The sequence below is a fragment of the Prenolepis imparis genome, unplaced genomic scaffold (assembly GCF_030444845.1).
Source record: "Prenolepis imparis isolate NDT839.2.m4 unplaced genomic scaffold, iyPreImpa1.0 SCAF_9, whole genome shotgun sequence".
NCBI classification, from domain to species: Eukaryota; Metazoa; Arthropoda; class Insecta; order Hymenoptera; family Formicidae; genus Prenolepis; species Prenolepis imparis.
Genome location: NW_028141167.1, coordinates 838,528 through 859,717, shown reverse-complemented (window position 1 = coordinate 859,717; position 21,190 = coordinate 838,528). Strand labels below are relative to the sequence as shown.

Genomic DNA, 21,190 nt, shown 5'->3' with positions numbered 1-21,190 from the left:
AAGCAGTGGTATCAACGCAGAGTACTGGTGGTCCTCAACAGCTGCCAGCTTCCGCGAATCCTTTCGTCACCGCCACGTACGCGCAGCACGCGACGGTAAGTTGCGATCTGCTAGCTCTAGAGTACTTTCTGAAGCAGTGGTATCAACGCAGAGTACTGTCATCGCGATATCGGTCGATAGTCCACGTGATTTTCATCACGTGACGACATAAAAGTACGAGAGACACGATAGAACGAGGAGATAGATCGTTCTTTAATAAGCGTAGTGTAATATTTATGTTACGTAAACGAGAAGAAAGGGATATAGGATATAGATTGTTATTGATTGGATGCAATTGATTGTTGTAGACAACTTCACGTTTTCATTGTATATATACGAAATTGTCGACTATATCGAAATGTTTAAAATGGGATGTTAACTTCATAGAAATAATTGACTTATCGTGTTTAGACTACGAATTTGAGACAATATATTCTATATCGATAGTCGAGGGTCGATCTGGTAAAAGAAAGCGGAATGTTTCAATTACCTTTGACTCTTTATTTGACTATTAATGATGTGTTTGCAGTATGGTGGACAGCGGGTGCCTACAGCTTCATCTCCGGCGAACACTAACAGCAGCTCTAGTAGTGCCACTGGCAGCCAAAGTGGGACAATGAGCACGAGTCTCAGTAACAACGCTATGCAGGGTCAACAGGCGGAGCAGCTGTCCAAAACAAATCTATACATCCGTGGCCTCAATCAGAATACGACTGACAAAGACCTCGTTAATATGTGTTCTCAGTAAGTGGTATTGTATTATATAATAAGTTTGTTATAGGCAGCGCGCATATCTAATGCGTGATCGTAGATTTTGTCATAATTTTATCGGAAAGAAACGATGTATCTAGAAAAAAAATGAATATGCTGTAAATATAAATAAATGTAGCATTATTAATTATAATTTATTCTATCATAAATAACTTATGAAATTATACAACTATTAGAATATATTATAATTTTTATTAATTAATTATCAATAGTTTTCGTCTTAAAATACAAGTATCAACAAATAATTAGGTTAATATAAATATGTTACATCAAAATTTTTTATATTTTTGCAGATATGGAACTATAACTTCCACCAAGGCAATTTTAGACAAAAATACAAACAAATGTAAAGGTAATTAATTACACTTACATTCTTCGATAGCTTGCTTTAACCTAAGTTAATTTGTTATTTCAATATATTTATTTTGTTACAAGTCGATTAATTAGCGTTGACTGAAAATTCTTATAGTATACTATTTGCATGAGAGATCGCAATAAATTTGTTTGATAAATAAAAGAGATTCTCTATGCTTTCTTGTACGTAACAAGATTGTCACTTGCGGAAAAATCATACCTTTCTTGGAAAAATTAAAAAAAAACTCAGAAAATTTTACTGGTATAATTTACAAAATTATCAAGTCTATCAACTATAAAAAAATTTATATATTTTATATTAGAATTTTCCAAGAAGAAATCGGTAAGATTTATATTGATCACAATGTTGCAGGTTACGGATTTGTAGACTTCGAGTCACCGATGGCGGCAGAGGGTGCTGTCAAAGCACTGGTCGCCAAGGGGATACAAGCGCAGATGGCGAAAGTGGGTATCTGGTTGCTCCGTAGACTGGACAGTGTACGTGGTTGTGCATGCAAGTACAGAGTAATACCAGAGTAACAGTAAACCTTTCTTTCTCTCTCTCTTTCTCTTTCTCTCTCTCTTTTCGTTGTCGTTTCTATATTTTTTATCCCATTCTATCCATTGCGTTTTATTATGTTCTCCATACATTCCCTTTCTCATCACCCCCGGTTTATTCGCAGACTTCGGAGACTTTGGAGAATCGATCAAGATAGATCGCACTCTCTTCGATCTTTACACAAGTGCAAAAACGTGCATTTTATCGGACGTCTCTTTTGTTGTAATATTGGAAATGTTACGCAACAATCAATGTTTCGATATATTACAATTGTTATTTTTAAATGCCATATATTTTTATATTTAACGAATTAACATTATAATTCTGAGTTAAACATTTTTGCATCGATCCAAAGACATCGATTTGTATTTATTAAGTTTTCACTTCGTATACAGAAAGATTTATATCATGAACGAGAAAATTTCGATCTTTTTTTTTTTTTTTTATATAAATTTATGTTCTCTCTAGTTGCATAGATGCTAAGAATCTCCATCTAATTTAAATCTAATAAAAAGAGTATGTTAAAAAAATAGCTGATTTTTTATCCGAGCCGGCATGTAAAATTTATTTATTTAATTTACATTAATGTATATTAATAAATATTATATTATATATATAATATATATAATATAAAATATAATTTATTTAGTATTAATTTCAAGTTAACAGTCTCAAATACAAAGTTTTTAACGAGTTATGTAGTATTAGAAGAGAAGAATAGGGATTATAAATGGCTTATTTTTGAGGTTTTTATCTATTTTCCCCACACTTTGACAGCAAACGATATACAACCAAAAACCTATAAGAAATCATGTAAATTTTACATGCCGGCTTAGGGAGAAAAATCAGCTATTTTTTAACATATTCCTTTGGGGGGGTTGTAATATATCTTTTTTTCCATCAAGAACCTCTCTCTCTCTCTCTCTCTCTCTCTCTCTCTCTTTCTCTTTCTCTTTCTCTCTTTCTCTCTTTCTCTCTTTCTCTCTTTCTCACTGTGTTTCTCTCTTTCATTTATCTAGAAATTCTTTCCAATACTTTGTCTGTAATTCTGTCTTCCTCCCAGACCTCTCTATCGGTGTTTGCTGCTATACCTCGGCCACAAATACAGCCGATACTATGCTATGCCAACACTATGTTTACAATCGTCATGTCTGAGAATTGCATTCTGCGAATTTCGGCACTAATTTCGAGACCCCGCTATAGAGACGCAATAATAATCCGTCGTCGACAATTCAATTTGTGTCAATCTAGATTTATATAATTAATTATATGCTTGCAAGAGAGATCGACAGTAATCTAATTTTTGTCTATGAATATACCGCCATTTTAGAGCTTGATGTAAAAGAAGCTTTGTTCGCTGAATCGTCGATAACAAAAAAAAAAAAGAGAGAGAACAGCATTGAAAGTATGGCAGCATAAGCGCGATCAGTAGTACAATTCTAGCAATGGTTAAGGCTCCTGGCTCCTTTCCGACCATGTCGAAATCGTGACGTCAGAGGCGAGAAAACACACGCTAAAATTTCTTAGATGCCATTTCGAAATAAAAAAATATTTCGATGAAACAGCACTTCAGATGGCTTTAGCACACTCTTAAAAAACCCCGAAAACTATCCTTTCCCCTTTATAATCAATCAACAGCTGTAAAATGTAATATTATGAAACCCAGTCCGTCTGGTCTTTGCACATGCGCAAAGTCTGATATCTCGATCATTTTACAGATGTTGATTGATTATAAAGGGAAAAGGATAGTTTTCGGGGGTTTTTAAGAGTGTGCTAAAGCCATCTGAAGTGCTGTTTAATCGAAATATCTTTTCATTAAAAAATGGCATCTAAGAATTTTCAGCGTGCGCTTTCTCGCCTCTGACGTCACAATCCAATATGGCCGCGGTGAGCACCCAGGAGCCTTAATGTCGATATATTGTGCAACGTTATGTTCTCAGTATTTGTAACATTAGTGATCCAAAGAGAGTATTAGCTTAAAAACTCGTATTGTATTATACCAAATTAGATTCGATAATGCAATCGTTTATCTCTTTGCGATAAAAAAGATGATGCTTCTTTATATACGCGTTGTATTATATTAATATTTATATTAATCTCTTGTTCGACCGAAATCGCAAGATGAGAAAAAAAAAGAAGAAAAAAGCACACGCTGCCGAACGAAAAAGTATCCTCCCCGCCTGTGTTTGTACCATTTACCCCCATAAGACTAACTCCAAGTGGAATGGTTCCTCTAAACTGGCCGCGGTAAAAAAAAGCACGGGGTGTGATGATCAGCAGCTGTGTGATGATAATGACGATGTCGATGGCATGCGATATGATATTATAACTAAAAGCGCGATATCTCTCGTCGTATCTCTGTCTCCTCGATTAAAATCCTATATATCCCTTCCCCCCAGGGATGCGCGGTATTATATTCGAATCAGGCGTTATCTTTCCTCAAAGGGGTGTTGGTTGACTCGTTGATTGACACGTACACTTACGATAATAAAAGTTTAGTCTCTCAAGACGCCTACGAAGTGCACTCGGGAATTTGGTCGTAAGATTAAAGTTTGACTAAACGTTATTTCATGTACATATGAAAAAATTAATTGTGTCATATCAATTGTTAAAATGTGAATACTAGTCGTGTAAAATAAAAATATAAAAGTACTTATTTTTATATTACAGTTATCCTATATGCAGACTGTTATACATAACAGAGGAAGAGTCGTAGAGGTCACACGAGTAAAGTGAATAGTCTGAATCAGATAAAAGAGAAAAATTAGAAAACGAGATTAAAAGTCAAACTACTGTTGAATCTTATGCAAAATTCCGAATGCACGAGAGTCGTATCTTCGACGAATCTGTATAAACTGTTTTATCGGAATAAGAATACATTAAGAAAGAGTACATTTAAAATAAACAGCGGAAGCTTGATTATTCGAATGTTATTCGAACGGTGTTAAGAAAAAAAAACGTCCGATTATTCGAACAATGTTGCCCACTGCGAGAAAACATCGTTTAAGAATAATTGTGCCGTTTTTGACATATCATTAAAATAATCAATCGTTAAGTAACATTCGAACAATAATGGAGTTTCTATATCTGTGTTTGATCATCCATATATGTATATGCAGAATGTCGTAGAATGGATGGTTGTGTGCGCGATGAATAACGCGATTAATTCGCGTTGTAGTGAAAAAACAGAGTTCGCTTCGTCGTTAAAACGATAATCTCGCTTCATTCTGCGACAGCCCGCATATATTTAAATGCCATCAGCCTGGCTTATATATCATGATATTTTCATTATTCGTTCTTTTGTTTTAATGCATTCGCAAGATTGAAGTAAATTGTCGTAAAGTATAAGTATACTCAAGTAATCGTAGATATTTTGATTGATTTATTATATGTTGACGGAGAAGTGGTGGCATCTCGAAATATGCTTGAGGGTGCATCATCAGTATATCATCCAAAATACGTACACATATCTTTCTCTCTCTTTCTGTCTTTATTTTTTTTTTTTAATTTTTCTCTTTCGTTGTCTCGTCCTTTATTTCACATTTTGTTTTACTCTCTTTAACGGAATCGTTAAACGGCATAAACGGAGCATGAACACATATGTATATGTACGTCCGTGTCCACGTTCACATATATTATGTGTTTTGTGCGACATGTGTTCGTCCAAAGTCTCGCTTTCTTTCTTCTCGTTCGTTCATTCACTTACATAACTGTATATATACATATATGTATGTATATATGTATACGTAAAAATATCTGTGCTTTTTTTTATCACGCTTCACTTTCTCTTTCTCTCTTTTTCCCTCTTTTTCCCTCATTTTCTATATCTTTCTCTCTCTCTCTCTCTCTCCCTCCCCCCCCCTCACACTCTCTCTCACTCTCTCTCTCTCCCCCCCCCCCTCTCTCTCTCTGTTTCCAATGAAATGCCATTTGTTATTTAAACCTATTCTTTGTTACCGCTTTGAATGGTTATCTATAAAGACGACGGAGACGGTTCTTGACACGTGTACATAATATATTAGATATTTTAAATGGACACGGAGAGCCTATAGCTATTTTCGAGCTATATAATCCTTGGACCGGTACAGAAATTTCGGTCGTGTATTCTCGCGTTAATGCACATTTAACGGGGCGTATCGGTTACACGCGTCACGAAATTTTTAAATACCATCCGATGCAACTCGAGACGACATTGCGCAAACGGCGCGTTTTGCATCAAATAAGTCCACTCCCACGTGTACAATAGCATCGAGCAAATTTGTTCCCATTCCATTGTCCGTGAAACGCGACAAAATGTATGCACAGGCGATGTACTCTTATCGTTATCTCGTACACATATGTTACGAGAAATATATTTCGTCCATCAATGAAAATTTGTCTAATAACTGCAGTAGAGAGAACTGTAATTTTTTTTTTATTATACCAATATCTGACCTTTTTTTACTTTCTTATTTGATTGATTGATTGATTTATTTATTTATATTACATCTGTGATTTTTTAGCTGTGCTCACTCGCTCTTATCTCTATTGTGCCTCTATTTCTTAGGGCTTATCCGTAGAAACGACACAATCTTTCTTTCGATAGAGCTGGAGTCTTTGACGCGAGGATTGTTAATGACTGTATAACGATGTGTATGTGTAGACTTATCTAATTAATATCTTATTCTCGTGCGAGCATGCTCCGCGCGAGAAGGATACAAATTCGAGAGAATCGAATTTTTTAGAGATATAGCGTATATATATATTTATATATACATATATATAGATATTTGTTAGCCGAGAGATAAATCGAATGCATCCTAAAAAGCAAGCAAATTTAGAGAGCCACCAGAATGTGGTAATGAAATTGCCATGAAGCATGATAACCTCCCGACATTGAGAATAATAATTATCTTTAATACGGTTTCACGTTGCGATATCGGTCTTCGATATAAAACTCTCCCGTTCGTTCTACTTTGCGCTTGTTTCGAAATTTAGATGATGATTCCTATTATAATTTCATGATCTTTTCTCGTAGTGTATCAATGTATTTGTAGAAACGTTGATTGTACTTCGACGAGGCTCTTTTTACCGTTTACATTCTTTTTATTTATTTATTTATTTTTTTTTTCCCGAGATTACAATTAGATTACGTCTCGTTCTTTTTGTTTTCCGAGAATAAATGTCTTTCCGTGTATTATTATTATTATTATTATTATTATTATTATTATTATTTCAATCTTCGGTAAAACTCGCAAATATCATTTTAACGTTCCAGACTAAGAAAAAAAAATCACGTAATCACACATGGCACACTCATTCGTCGCAAGATTCTCCCTATTATTTATTCATAGTTTTATATCAATTTATGATAATAATAATATCTCTATATTGTACAAGATATTTCTGAAATATAGTTGAAGAAATTTTGCAGGCGTGTCAAGTCGAGTTTCGAGTCTGTAAATCGTTTCGCCTGTGCATCCATTTGTAATCGTGATGAAAAGAGTAAAGCGGCGATATATATATACAAGTCGTGGAAGTTAAAATGATAGTCCGCTCAGATTGGTTTGCAAATCTCGATATATTCATCTTATAGCTCTGTTACACAAGTAATTGCATAGTGTCTTTACTCTCTTCCCAGCAACAGGAGCAGGACCCCACCAATCTGTACATTGCCAATCTACCATTGACCTTCAAGGAGAACGACGTCGAGGCGTTACTGGCTCAATATGGACAGGTCATTTCAACTCGCATCCTCCGCGACACTTCGGGTCAAAGCAAAGGTGTCGGATTCGCAAGGTTCGCATGAAATTCACGATATGCTGATACTACTGATTTCCTGTGAGAGCTTGCGTCTGCTTCGTTTGCAAGATTAGTCCGTCTTGTCTTGAGAAATAAAAGAAATTAGTATATCGCATCATTTTCTTATATTATTTCATGTCATAGGACGATTTAAAAATGTCAGTATTGTAATATAACGTGTGTATGCGTACTAATTAATTGCATCAGAACTTGAGAGTGATTCGATATTTCTAACGGCTGTTACAGAATGGAATCTAAAGAAAAATGCGAGCAAATTATCCAGATGTTCAACGGAAAAGCGCTGCCAGGCGCAAAGGATCCACTATTAGTCAAGTTCGCTGATGGTGGAAACAAGAAAAAATCGTTGTTCAAGAGTACAATATGGAGAGAAACTGGAGAAGTACGTATTGTCTTTAATCGATACGAAAATTCTTGTAACAATCCTGTCTCGCGATTGTTGATATTTCAAAGAATACGCCAGTTTATCATTATTTCTGCATTCTTTCAGAACATGACTTTGAATTATGACACGAGCGGCGTCGGTCAAAACGGCGTTGCTGCGACTCACATGCTTCCCGCGGCGACCCTGACGCAATACAGCCGTCACTACGGTCAGGCATTGCCTGGTTACAGTGTACCAGGCACTCCCTGGGTGGCACCTTATCTTGTGCATCCTTCCCCACCACATATGCAACAGGTTGACGTGAGTTTTTGTACACTTTCCGTTCATTTTATTTTCGTCGTTTCACGTAATTGAAGGAGAACTTTGACTTTTGTATCCGGGCTTTATAATCCAAGAGATTAGCATAATTTTTTTGCATATGCAATAATTCTTCCGGGAATAAAATTGAATAGATGAACCGCTTTAAATCTGAACATGAATCTCATTCAGTCTAAATCAATGCTACCTTCTTCAAAATATAATCGTTTTAGCGTTTATAGTCTAGCGATGTTTAGGAATACTTTGATTTGAAACACTTTGAGATATCGATGTCTATGAAATTGTATAATTATTAAACCATATTGTCGAATTACTTGCTTGTTTTCGAAAAAACCGTGTTCAATTGCTGTTTCAGTTTTATTACGAGGTTTTTATATTCTCTATTTTATTTATTTTTTTTTTTTTTTCTCAAGACATTATCGCTTGCTTTTTCATCATCGAGCTTTGTCTCTCTCTCTCTCTCTGTTACAGATGATACCGTCGGCCGATCCTAGCAATCCGCAGTACAGTATGATTCCTCAGCTTACCACGCAGATGTCTACTTTGCATCTCGGCACTGGTTCCGTGAGTATCGGCTTTTTATCAACTGTCCAAGCACAAAGTTCGAAAGACGTCTCCAAGATTGAAACTTAAAGATTATTTCAATGATAAAGAAAATCTCAAAGGATGACTTCATGATTTAAAAGACTATCATCGTCTTTCGAACATGTATATGTTGCTCAAACTAGATTGATTCGAATTAACGCCGACACAAAAACGAGAGTTAATCGTCTTGTTGTTTTTACTTTTCAGTACATAGCGAGCCCGCATCCCTATCCTTACACCACTTACCCGGCCCCTAGCATCATTCATACTATGCCATTGGGCGAGTCGGAGCAGACGAGTAACGCAGCGTCCCCCGACGATTCCTATCAACAATACCAGGCTCAGCAGCCTAAGTAGGCCACGGTTTACAATAGGTCAGAATTCTTTTTCCCTCTTGTAATGACGCACGATGCGATAATATCGTGCCGAATTATAAATTCCTTCGCTCGCAGTAGGGCGACACAACGTACTAAAGCGATCTTTCGAATTTTGCAGATGTACGATCGCGCTAAGAGTTACATAAGTTAGAAAAAGGCATACTGATTGACGCATGAAGAGACACGCGTAGAACGAGCGACAGCAACCGACATCGAGCGGAATTATACTAAGAAGAATATAGATTTGAAACAAAACTACATTACGTAACGGATAAGATTCTTCCTCACGATAAATTGACTTGCCAGCGATGTTTTATACGTTTTATCCATCAGTAAATAGGGGAAAGTAGTTGATATTTTGCAACGAGTAGGCAGAATGAATGTTGAAAGAATGTGAAAGAGCGAAAGAGAGAAAATAGAAATGAAGAAATAGAGGAGAAAAAAATGCATGAGAGCAATCACGTGTCATCCGCGCGGACCAGCATGTGCTTCCGCACCGATATGGCTCCGTTAAAGTTATCTATGTAACGGTAACACATACAATCCTATATACACAATAAAACACAATACATACATACACATACAGTGACAAAAAAAACTGAGTTATTTACAAAGGACAGTTTAGTGTCAAGCTGATAGGCTTCCATGATGTAACTTTAGGTATTACGTTTACTAAGAACAGATGAGACAGAAATTGATCGAAACTGATCTCGAGAATTCGAGAGTATGAATAAGTATTTTAACGAGTAAAAGAGAGAGAGAGAGTGAGAGAAAGTATGTGCGTGTGCAAATTGTAAGGAAAAAAAAACGAATAAAGGAGAAGAAAAAGTAATGCTGCTCAGAAATATATAAAGGAGAATTCTTCCTAAGGAAATAATAGTAAATAATAATAATATACGGAGAGAGAAAGAGAGAGGGAGAAAGATGGCGAAAGAGAGGGAGAGAGTGCGCTACTTCCAGATGTGTGATAGGATTGACAGATATAACATCGAGAGGAGAAATTCAAAGATTCAGAATTATGACTGCAAATCTCGAAAAAGGCGCTCATTTGCGTAGCTTTTCCGTTGAGAACGTGCTTAAAGCACGCGTCTTCCACGAGAGCGTACACTTCACCCACATCAATATTTGATATACCGATTATGTAGACTATACAGATTACACTGACAGAAACACCCATACATTCTCATTGTTCATGAGTTCACGTGTTCTCTTTTCGGATTTTTCTTTTTTCCGTTTTGTTAAGATGTTCAGAGACATTCCAAGCTGGGTATAATATCGTCGAGCACATTGTCGCGTAGAGGTATCTTTTTTAAATTATTTAATTTTTGTTTTTTTTTGTAACGATAAATTATTAGAATTCAATCAAAAATTTTTTTTCAAACGAAAGAGGATAATCAATTCTCGTTATTTTTTTATTTATTTATTTTTTCGTGAATCTAATTTTCTCAAATTGTTCCATCACATCGAAGTAATTAAAATTGCAAAAAGAAGCTATTTTAATGTATTTCACTATATTATCTTTATTGCGACAAAATCTCTTCAATACATCATATACTGTAACAATAAATGTGATAAAATACATGAAAACAGCCTATTTTTGCAATTTTAATCACAAATTTCTTAGAATGTGACATGATGGAGCAATTTGGGAATCGTATTCAATGTAAAAAACGAAAAAATTGTTATTCTCTTTCTTACTTTTTTTCTGTTAATTTGTAGATAACTTTTTGGAGACAAATTGGAAAAGAGGAAATACGACGATAAAATTTTCTTTGTACTATGTGAAAAGGGAAAATTTCAGAGTATATACTGGATATAATTATTGTACGAAAAAGAAAAAGTAGCATTATATCTACGATGATTGCGCTACGGATCAATATCGATTTTTAATTGTATAGTTTAAATACAATTTTTTTTTAAATCGTGCCTTTTGCAGACAGATCCGTTAAATGAGAGAGAGAGAGAGAAAGGAAGAGTGCGAAAGGGAATGAAGGGTACAAGAAAAGGATTGTTATAATAATATATTTTTACGTATCGATAAATTCAGATACGACGCCAAATTTGGTTTTCTAGTTAATATATCTGTAATTGTTTTCACGTTATAAATATCTCTATATACATTTGTTTTCGTTATCAATTTGATAGATTTTGTACGTGTAATTGCATGCATTATCGAACGGAATTGTCGGACTGTAACAGAAGAAAAAATAGACACATACACGTATATCACGGGCAGTCCATAATGATAAAAATAAATATTTAAAAAATGAGAGAGAGTCTCTAGAAAAATCAAACTGCGACGAATCGAGAAATAGAGCGCGAGAGGATGAGAGTATGTCTGAGATCGAGAGAAAGATAAGAAAAAAAACTGATAAAAGTGGGTTTGTTACACAAGACGAGTATGATTAGAGTGTAAATTAATTTATTTTATCGAGGAAACGCGCGTTACTCTCGAAAAAAAAAAAAAAAAAAAAAAAAGGATGGGAAGCAAAGATACAAGATGCATCGATCTACAGTCGTACACACATGTATACGTATACATACACATACACACGCGTGTGCGCGTGTTCAAACAGATCGAGGAGAGAGAAAGAGAGTAATCGAGACGACATTTTGTCATCTTTCAGGATGTTCAAATTAATAGTTGTAAATAAATCATAAAGTAACATCGCGCGAGAATATTCGTCAGATGATCAATCAGAAGTTTCGATTTAAGAAAGTTGAAAATTTTTAGAGCGTTGTTACGCGACTTTGCGCGATAACTCTGTATTTACTAAAGTAAGTATATTTTGCCAAAAGAAAAGAAAATTGGAATTTGCAAAAGTAAATGATTATATTATTTGAATCCATTAAAATCATCATGTTGCCCGTTCAAGTCTTGATTATTCTCACGTTTACACCTACGTCCAACGAGATCTCCCATCTCTTTTCCCTCTCTTATGAATGCCTCCTCTCCCTATAATTCATCACCGTCATCATTGATGCAGAGTTTTACATTGTCTGTCTAGGAATTGAGAGTCGAGGATCGAATGAAAGAGCGAAAGAGAGGGAGAAAATGTAGAAAAGCTTTTTACCAAAAAATATATGCGAGAGCTCCAGGCTATTCGCATAACATACAAGAAAATGATGAAGCTGAAGTAGAAGTGGCGATGGCAGCAAACTGACAGGTAGTTAGAGTTTTAGAGAGAAAGAAAGAACGAAAGAGCGAAAGAAAGAAAGCCGAGTCGTGTAGTTATTATTATAATATTATAATAATGAGACGATGTATTATTATAATTAACGATTTACTATTATTGATGTCATCTAAACGTATGAAAGATTTTTACACTGTTGAGACTTGAAGTAAATAATATATTTAGTTTATTTTGATACATCACGATTTGATGACGAGAGTGAGAGAGATAAATTGAGAAAAAAAGAAGGTGAAGAAGTAGAAAGGCGAAGTATGAGCTATTTTTTAAGAGACAGACTTATTACTCGATTTGACTCCACACATTAAAGTAAAAAGTAAAAAAAAAAAAAAACAGGATGAGTGCGAAAGAGAGAGTGAGTGCGAGATGAAAAGAGTGTGTATGAGAGAGAGAAAGGGGATAAAGCCGAGATGGAAGCGAGAGTGAGAGAAGCATCTATTAGCGAATGCGTATAGTGTATTTGTTGCACAAGGCGAGATTGTCACCAATTGACTGACAAAAAAATCCACATGTGATTTTAATAGTAAATTTTGAGAATTTTACTAAATAGACTTGTATACAACTAAAAAAAAAAACTAAAGTAATTATCGTGACCGACCAAACGAAAAGAAAGAAGAGGGAGAAATGTGAGTAAATAGAGCAGCAGTAATAGTTGCGCCGACCCGTTCAGAAGGGGATGATGAGGACACACTATCGTGCGTCCCAGCATCCTCAAAATACAGGCAAGGAGATTCCGTAGGAGAGATAAAGAGAGAAATGGAAAAAAAAGATGGCCGGGGCTAGATACGAAGCGAGAGAAAGAAAAAGCGATCGTGAGCGAGAGCATAATTAATTATGTGTACAGAGAACGCGCGGAGAGACGCGTCTTTACATTTTTTTTTCTTTTTTTTTTCGAGCACGCGCGATGCAACGTGTCTCGCGCGTAGATAGTTAGAGAGTTGAACTTGATGAAGAGGAAAAAAAAATCCTTAGGATTAAGTGCGAGTGAGCGACGAGTGAGCACTCGCTCGAGATAAACTTTAGGAGATAAAAATAAGGAACGGGGCGATCTTTTATCGGCTAATTTAAGTTTACAACGGTAGTTAGGTAGAACAATAGTTTAGCTATATTATAGTTAATAGTTAGGATACGAATAACATATAGATATATATTATATATGCCTCTCATTTTCCGTGTCCCCTGTAGCCTTACCTTACAGGAAGGGAAGGGAACACGGGCATGGGGCACCGTTCAGCCTATGCACCTCGCACCCGTCAAGACTGACTGGCTATTCATATTTTAATTGATAAATATATATATATTATTCTACAGTATATATATATATATATATATATATATATATATATATATATATATGAGCTATACTTGTATAATTGTATAAATAGTAAGGAACTATTTGCTTGCTGCGCACCGCGGGTCGGGTGCGTGGGCTGGCCGGATGTGGGCTTTTGAATTTCAATCACCACGATAGGGCGCGGGAGCTCGCGGCGAATTTCGCCACGGCGAAGAGAAAGAGTCGCCACATACACCTCCTTCCCCGCAATCATCTAGAAACCGATATTATATTCTAGAAGATTCGGATTTTCGGCGCGCGAAAACGCGATCCTCGGTAGTCTCTTCCCCTTCGTGGTGTATATCGGTGTATCGGACGTCAGAAGCGAAAAATCATATGAATCTTTTTTTTTCCTCCTCTTGTACGATTCTTTGCTTCTAACGCGGAGCTTCTTTGCCGTGAGAGAGCTCGCGAGCTTCCCCGCGGTGTCTACAGCCACCAAGGGGTTTTCGGGCAAGAAGACGGTTCTTCTGCCGCGGACGATGCTGCTTTCCAGCGTAAAGCTTTCTCTAGAATTTTAGCATAGGCACTTTTTTAGATTAGACATACCATAGTCGATAGGCTCTGATTGTAGAAAAGAAGATGAGAGAGGAGGAATCGATTGAGAGAGCGTGGAGGAAGAACGAGAGACGAAATGATATAGGATGTTTTTAAGTAAAATAATGTTTAGTCGAGATCGGCTTAAGAGTGCGAATGCGTGCGTTTGTTGCGTGCGAGAGTGAGTGCGAAAATTTAGCGATAAAAGAAAAAAAAAAAGCGAGGTCCGAGGTGACTAGATCATCGTCTTGTACTTCGATTTGTACAGTCCTTAGTTTTCCAAGTTTTTAAGTCATTGTTTTTACACGTGTTTGTTAAGCGACATAGTTGTAATTAGTCGACATCTTTGTTTCTTCTTCCACATTTCCTCCTCCCCCCCGCCGATTGTATCTCCGCGCCCCTCCACCCTTTTTGTCCCTTCTTTCTTTTTGCATTTGTATTTCCGCTCGTCCTTCGTGTTCGGCGACGAACGAACTGGAAACGAAGGAAGCGGGACTTGTGTGCGTAATGTAATACACTACACGACGGAACCGAGAGATGTGAGACACGTGTACCCCGTGTACCCCGCTTATTTTGCGTCGTCTTTCCAAGGTTTGGCCCCGGAGGGAGAAAAAAAAATACAGGAACAAAAAGAAAAACGGGGAGAAAAAAAAACGATGTCGTCGGACGCTGAGGTCTCTTTTTAAATCCGCGCGCGAGGATCAATTTGTAGAATTTCGAGAGTACTTTTAAGGCAAGGACGAAGAAAAAAAGCGTTTTAGCATGTAATAAGAAAAAAAAATCTTTAGACGTTAAGACAAGTTGTGTCATAGCTAGTTAAGAGATCTAGGGAGACTCTTAGGAAGTCGAATAGGTGCTGTAATAAAACAAAGTTTAACACAAGAAACAAGTCAGAATTAGATTTTTCATGAATAAATAAAAAAAAAATGAAAAAAAATGACGAAAATAAAGCTCGAAGAAGAACGTAAAGCGAGGGGGGAGGGAACGTAACACGCGCGACGATGACACATGGAGCATAAGCCACTAAAAAGTGCCCTTAGTTTATTTTGGATCGTTTAAAAAAAAACGCTAGTCTTTGTGTGCGAAGAGATAACGTGGGAATTTTTAGATAGAATCTTCGGAGAGATTAAACAAGCAAACAAATGACAAAAAAACGGAAAAAAAGGACGAAAAAAATCGCGCGCGACGAAAATATTGCGAGCAGACGACGAGAATCGACGAGAGAGAATGTGCGAGCGAAAGTGAGAGAAGGAGCGTGTGCGCGTGTGTGTACGTAGGTGTATGCCATAACTTCAAAAGGGGAAAAAAAGAAGAAAAAGCAGAAAGATAACGCGTACTCGAAGAGAACCATCATCTGCCTATTTTACATACAGAGACACACTTGTGTGCAGAAATCACACACACACACACACACACATACATATACACACACACACACACACAGAACTTGTACAGAAAGAAAAAGAGGGGGAAAAAGAAAGAATGCGCGTGCTATTGCGAGGGTGCACGCTCTCCGCTGCTCCTGTATTATTAACGCATACACCCTAAAATGTGTGTCTCTGCTATAGGGGCGTGCACACTTGAATCGGTGGTCTTTTTAGAATTACACGAGTAATGAAGAAACGGTTTGGTAAATAATTAAATACTTCGCGATGCGGGGAAGCGAATTTCCCAAATTCGTCACGATTATCGTCCCTTATTTTTGATCAATAAACGATCTGTTTTGGGGATTTATGCCGAGCGACACGACTCTCTTACTTCACCTATCCGGCATGAGTTTCCTTGAAGAGAAAGAGAGACGCAACGGGAAATGCGCTAATGTTCAAGTATGAAGCACATTCATAATCAATAGACGCCCTATTTATTAGAATCAGTTATAGCGGTTTTTTTATTATTGCATTCGTGTATCGGTCCGGTTTTTACATTCTTCACATACGACAATAATGTGATTGAATGCGATCAGTTTTTCGATTTTAACTCATTATTGCAATCTCTCGTTTAAAGAAAAGATCGATAAATATAAACAGATATAAAGTTCTTAAACGAAATGCACAAATTATATATATTATATATATATAATATGTAATTATATATATTATATAATAATCGGTGCTAAAATAATAGAGATCGCCTTTTGCGATCTCAATTATTGTTAATCATATTAATTGTTTTTCAAGTTTCTCAAAATTATTTACTATTAATATTACGAATTCATACCTAAATTGTTTACGAGCAATTTCTCGTTTATTTCTGCGTCGATTATCGATGTATATGATGCTTCCGTTTTATAACAGTTTATCACATTTATAATTAGCACGCCACATGCTTAGACTTGAATATCCTTAGCGTGTTATCCGCACCACCGGAGACTATCAACTCAGGATTCGACCAGTCGCAGCTGAGGACCTTGTCTTCGTGTCCCATGAGATCAAACAGCGGTGCCTTAGGGCTGGAAGACGAATCGTTAAACATTAATAGATAATTCAGTATTACAGTATTATAGACAAACTATTACTTTCTTAATTTACGTCTGGAAACTTTATATTTTTGTGTTCCCATATGTTTCTTATACTAAATGTCTGAATTTTAACGCGTAATTTTAATTAAAAAATAATTTTTTAAGCAACAATTTGATACTGAACTTTATAATTTAATATTTAAATATATATTAAGATTGGCAAATTCTAATTCTCTGGAAAAATAATTCTTAAAACTCAATCACAAGACCACACGAAATTTCAGTTTGATTTTTTTTTTTTTAAGAATTGCACATTGTATGTTACAATCTGTAACTAACCTTCTGGTATCCCAAAACTTGACGAGGTTATCATACCCTCCCGAGACAAAGAGATGTTCGTTTACAGTCGACCAACGCACCGACGCCACCCACTGCGAGTGAGAGGTGAACTTGATTTTCAAAATCGCACCCTCTATAAAATCATAAAACACGAGCGTAAATATTTAATCTGAAATATCCATTCATTAAATGTCGAATTAATCAAAAGTTAGAAAAATTAGGAAAACTTCAAGACTCGGCAAATTTTCTGCGTTAATCTAAAATCGAAAAAAGATTCAATGATTTAATTTTACAGATAAAACATGTGAGTTGATTTTTTTTAAGTTGTAAGTATTTTAATTTTTCAATATTTTCCTAAGTGTTTCTAAATACGATCGACAAGATATTCCGAATCGAAACTTTAAGCACCTGCAGATCTCGGGTCGTACAGCCTCACGTGTTGATCGGCCGATCCTGTTATCACAGCACGTGACAATGGCGAGTAGTCAATGTCGAAGAAACACTTATCGCCATGAATCTCGTGCTTGATACCGCCTAATTCCGAATCCCAAACCTTTATGGTGTGGTCCCACGAGCTCGTGATGATTTCTGTTTTGTCAGACCACACAATCCCGCTGATTGCCTGCTTGTGTCCCTTCATCGCGCGCTTTGGAGCCTGCATGTAAAACGATGCATGATAATCATATGGAATACAAGATGATGAATTTTAAGACAATTTTTTCAATAGGTTAATTTATGACGCACCTTCGTTTTATTAGCGTATTCTGATCTTGCCTTTTTTGACGCCGATTCCACGTCATCATCTTCTTGTGTAGCTTAATCAGCAAAAAAGAAATCTTATTAATTGTCATTTCATGCAGTCGTTTTATTGGCGGATTACATTCCCTATTTAAACTGTTTCGTAGTAAATGTTTTTTCAAATCTCTTTGAAATTCAATATTTTTTAAAACTAAGAAAATTTTTTGTTCACGAAGCCATGAAAAATGTATTTGTTGTATCGCATTTCCATTTTTGGAAAATATGAATTGAGACTCTTATTTAAGAAACTATGTGTCTTAATTTTTCATTAGCATACTTACATGTTGACCATACAAAGAGCATATTGTCCCAGGCGCCAGTTGCCATTAACGTTTTGTCATAGTTTACGCTGACTGCTTCGACACTTCTTTTATGTCCGTTGCAAACATGTACACACTCCACAGAATTCTTCATTATATCCCAATTCCATATCATGCATGTTTGGTCCATCGACGCACTGTGTACATGATTTGTAAAAGTCATTATTAACTGCTCTTATTTCTGCGACATATTTAAACTTTTAAAATCAAACAATCAATAATAGGCCAACTTGCGAGCCGAATAATCAAGATGTTAACAGATTCTTTATTAAGGAATAAATTAAGTTTATTAAAAAAACATGTAAACGTTTCGACAGTACAACTGTCTTTTTCAATACAAAAACTTAAGACATATTATTACCTTGAAAATGACAATTTAAAATGTGCTGGCGTTATTTACAAAATAAGTTGCAATAATTGTGATGCAACTTACATAGGACAGACAAAACGACAATTACACACAAGATTAAATGAACATAAGAACAACATAAAATTGGATTCTGCGAGACATTCGGTTGTCTCGGAACACATTGTGAATTTAACACATACATTCGATTGGGGCAATACCAAAATTCTAGACCATGAAAGAAATTATCATAAAAGATTAATTTCAGAAATGTTATACATTAAAGAGCAAAAGAACAGTATTAATTTAAAAAAAGACACCGAACTTCTTGACAGTTCTTATTTTGATGTTTTATCTAAATTGTCTGAGTCTTCTTAACATAGAAATATATATAATAACCTTGTAATAACTAAATAAATATTAGTTGGCGTTGTCCCTTCGACTTATAATCATGCTCTATAACAGTTTCGTTACACAAGAACAATTATAATGAGGATAATAATCGCGAGTTTCTCTTGACTTGACACTCGTGTAAGTACTGTCGCTTTATTTTAAAATTAAAAAAAGATATGTTGTAAATTGCTCTCTAGAGTTACATGTCACATTATTTCTACAGCACATGTTTAACACACTGACGAATATCGGATCTTAAAATTAGACGTTGTTCAAAATGTGACATCGAGGAAAACCTGATTGTCTGTTTTATGCGTTTACCAGCGATAAAATTAGATCTATCAGCGTCCGTATTCAGTTGAATTTTTGTTTCCTAATATAACCATGTACTTGTCATGTTGCGGTATATTCAACATTTATAGTAATTTGTTAATTAATCTAGCAGTTAGATATAGTCTCTTTCTAAACAAATTTTAAATTGTCATTTTTAAGGTAATAATATGTCTTAAGTTTTTGTATTGAAAAAGACAGTTGTACTGTTGAAACGTTTACATGTTTTTTTAATAAACTTAATTTATTCCTTAATAAAGAATCTGTTAACATCTTGATTATTCGGCTCGCAAGTTGGCCTATTATTGATTGTTTGATTTTAATTATACACGAGCCTTATCTTAATTTTGATATTATTTAAACTTTTATTTACTCGTTTCAAGGACAGCACAGAAATTTGTTTGAACATTTGTTATGATGATTTGTATAAAAAATGTAAACATGAAATTCATAGAAAGGATGTAAAATTGATGTTATTTTTTGAAACAATTACCTGACAAAGGAAGCGTTATCATCATTGAGAGATATCCAGGCCACTGCTTTGACGGGAGACATGTGTCCAGGAATCACAAGACGATGTTTACCTTTTGATGTCCATATATGCAGTTTATTATCATAAGTACCAGTTAGGATCCTAAATAGAAAAATTGATAATGTTAATATCTTAATTATAAGTATATAGAGATACAGAATATACTTTTTATCTTTTTTTTTTTTTTAATTTCATAACGATAAGAAGTCCAACCATTTGTTGCAAACAGCAACAGCTGATACCCAATCGTCATGTATCAAACAATCCTTTGGTTCTGGCAAGGGATGCTTTTCTACATATTCCACGTCTATCACCTCTTCTGTAAAAGCTCCCCTGTCTGCGATATGTTCCGCCAAAGAAGTACGTAAGAATTGTGAGCAAACCAAGAAATCAAATTCCACTTCATCGTGGACATCATTTGACTCTGCAAATACAATCAGTTGATAAAAATTATAGAGACACTCTTTTACTTAAGTAACTCAAATAATTAGACATGTAAAAATTATATATTATTATATTATAATTATATATGAAATATTCCTTATAAAGTTATGACCACATGTGCTAGGCAAAACATGATAAACATACTTGAATATAAAAGTGATATATATTAAATAAGTTTGGGAAGTGTTTGAAAATAAATAAGATGTCAACAACTCGAAAGATATTTCATACATTTTCATACAAAAATTCTTCCTCACCTTTCAAAAGTTCATTTATTATAGTGTTTAATTCACTGGCGACTATCGAACTGTGCACCGACAGAGGATAATTCGGTACTGCATATCTGAAAAAGACATTCATAAATCAAGATGTAAATTTAAAAAATTCACAACGCGATAAAAAGAGAGAAAAACGAATTCCTACCGCTGTTGTTTGGTTACAAAACGAATTTGTACTTGGGCTTCGTTCCCATCAGAACGCACAATCTCCATCGTGGAAAAGCATGAGTCAATTTCAGTGCCGCTCACATTTGCGTTCTCGGATACGAAATTGGTCACGTGACAAGTAGTGGGGCAGAGGGGAGTGGACGCCATATTGTGAAATTACGTGCACATGCTTTCTCTCTCGCATACAAGAGTTCGTTCGGTTCATTGCGCTCTCTCGGCGACGGGAGGCTACGTAGAGGGAGTGGGGAGCTGGGTGGGGGGATGCGCGCGCCGGTGCGCCGCGCGCGCATCCCCCCCAACGCCCAGTCCCCCACCCCCTTCCCCCACTCAGCGGACCGAATTCCGACGCAGCGCCGAACGCCGCCGAAGGTCAAAAGTCGATTCAAAATCGAACGCGTCGCGCACATCGACATGCCGCTCTCTCTCTCTCTCTCTCTCTCTCGTCCCGTGTTGCGCGACTTGAAATTGGCAACACTGCTCTCTCCAATCATTTTCACGCCCCTAGCTTTCACATCATCGCATTACATAATCAATGA

The 21,190-nt window shown here is 35.9% G+C and overlaps 2 protein-coding genes across 4 annotated transcripts; one reads left to right on the top strand and one right to left on the bottom strand.

Annotated features, from left to right (window-relative positions):
- The first annotated feature begins 32 nt into the window (after positions 1 to 32).
- Positions 33 to 12,754, top strand: Shep (RNA binding motif single stranded interacting protein alan shepard). Of its 3 annotated transcripts, none has more exons than XM_083046468.1 (10): positions 33 to 95; positions 569 to 783; positions 1,104 to 1,162; positions 1,538 to 1,662; positions 7,350 to 7,501; positions 7,751 to 7,904; positions 8,013 to 8,207; positions 8,697 to 8,789; positions 9,018 to 9,184; positions 9,306 to 12,754. In XM_083046468.1, the coding sequence occupies exons 2-9, from the start codon at positions 656 to 658 to the stop codon at positions 9,165 to 9,167; spliced, it is 1,056 nt and encodes a 351-aa protein (XP_082902594.1). In that variant the 5' UTR covers positions 33 to 95; positions 569 to 655; the 3' UTR covers positions 9,168 to 9,184; positions 9,306 to 12,754. The 3 variants fall into 3 exon arrangements, with proteins under 3 accessions (XP_082902594.1, XP_082902593.1, XP_082902592.1); XM_083046467.1 differs by having other exon boundaries at positions 7,344 to 7,501; XM_083046466.1 differs by having other exon boundaries at positions 1,538 to 1,689; positions 7,344 to 7,501.
- A 1,839-nt stretch (positions 12,755 to 14,593) lies between these two features.
- Positions 14,594 to 20,892, bottom strand: LOC145940847 (ribosome biogenesis protein WDR12 homolog). The gene is made up of 9 exons (XM_083046465.1): positions 20,632 to 20,892; positions 20,466 to 20,551; positions 19,978 to 20,188; positions 19,726 to 19,866; positions 18,125 to 18,300; positions 17,790 to 17,860; positions 17,454 to 17,700; positions 17,046 to 17,178; positions 14,594 to 16,697 (listed from the first exon to the last, which is right to left on the bottom strand). The coding sequence occupies exons 1-9, from the start codon at positions 20,799 to 20,801 to the stop codon at positions 16,559 to 16,561; spliced, it is 1,374 nt and encodes a 457-aa protein (XP_082902591.1). The 5' UTR covers positions 20,802 to 20,892; the 3' UTR covers positions 14,594 to 16,558.
- Positions 20,893 to 21,190: the final 298 nt, after the last annotated feature.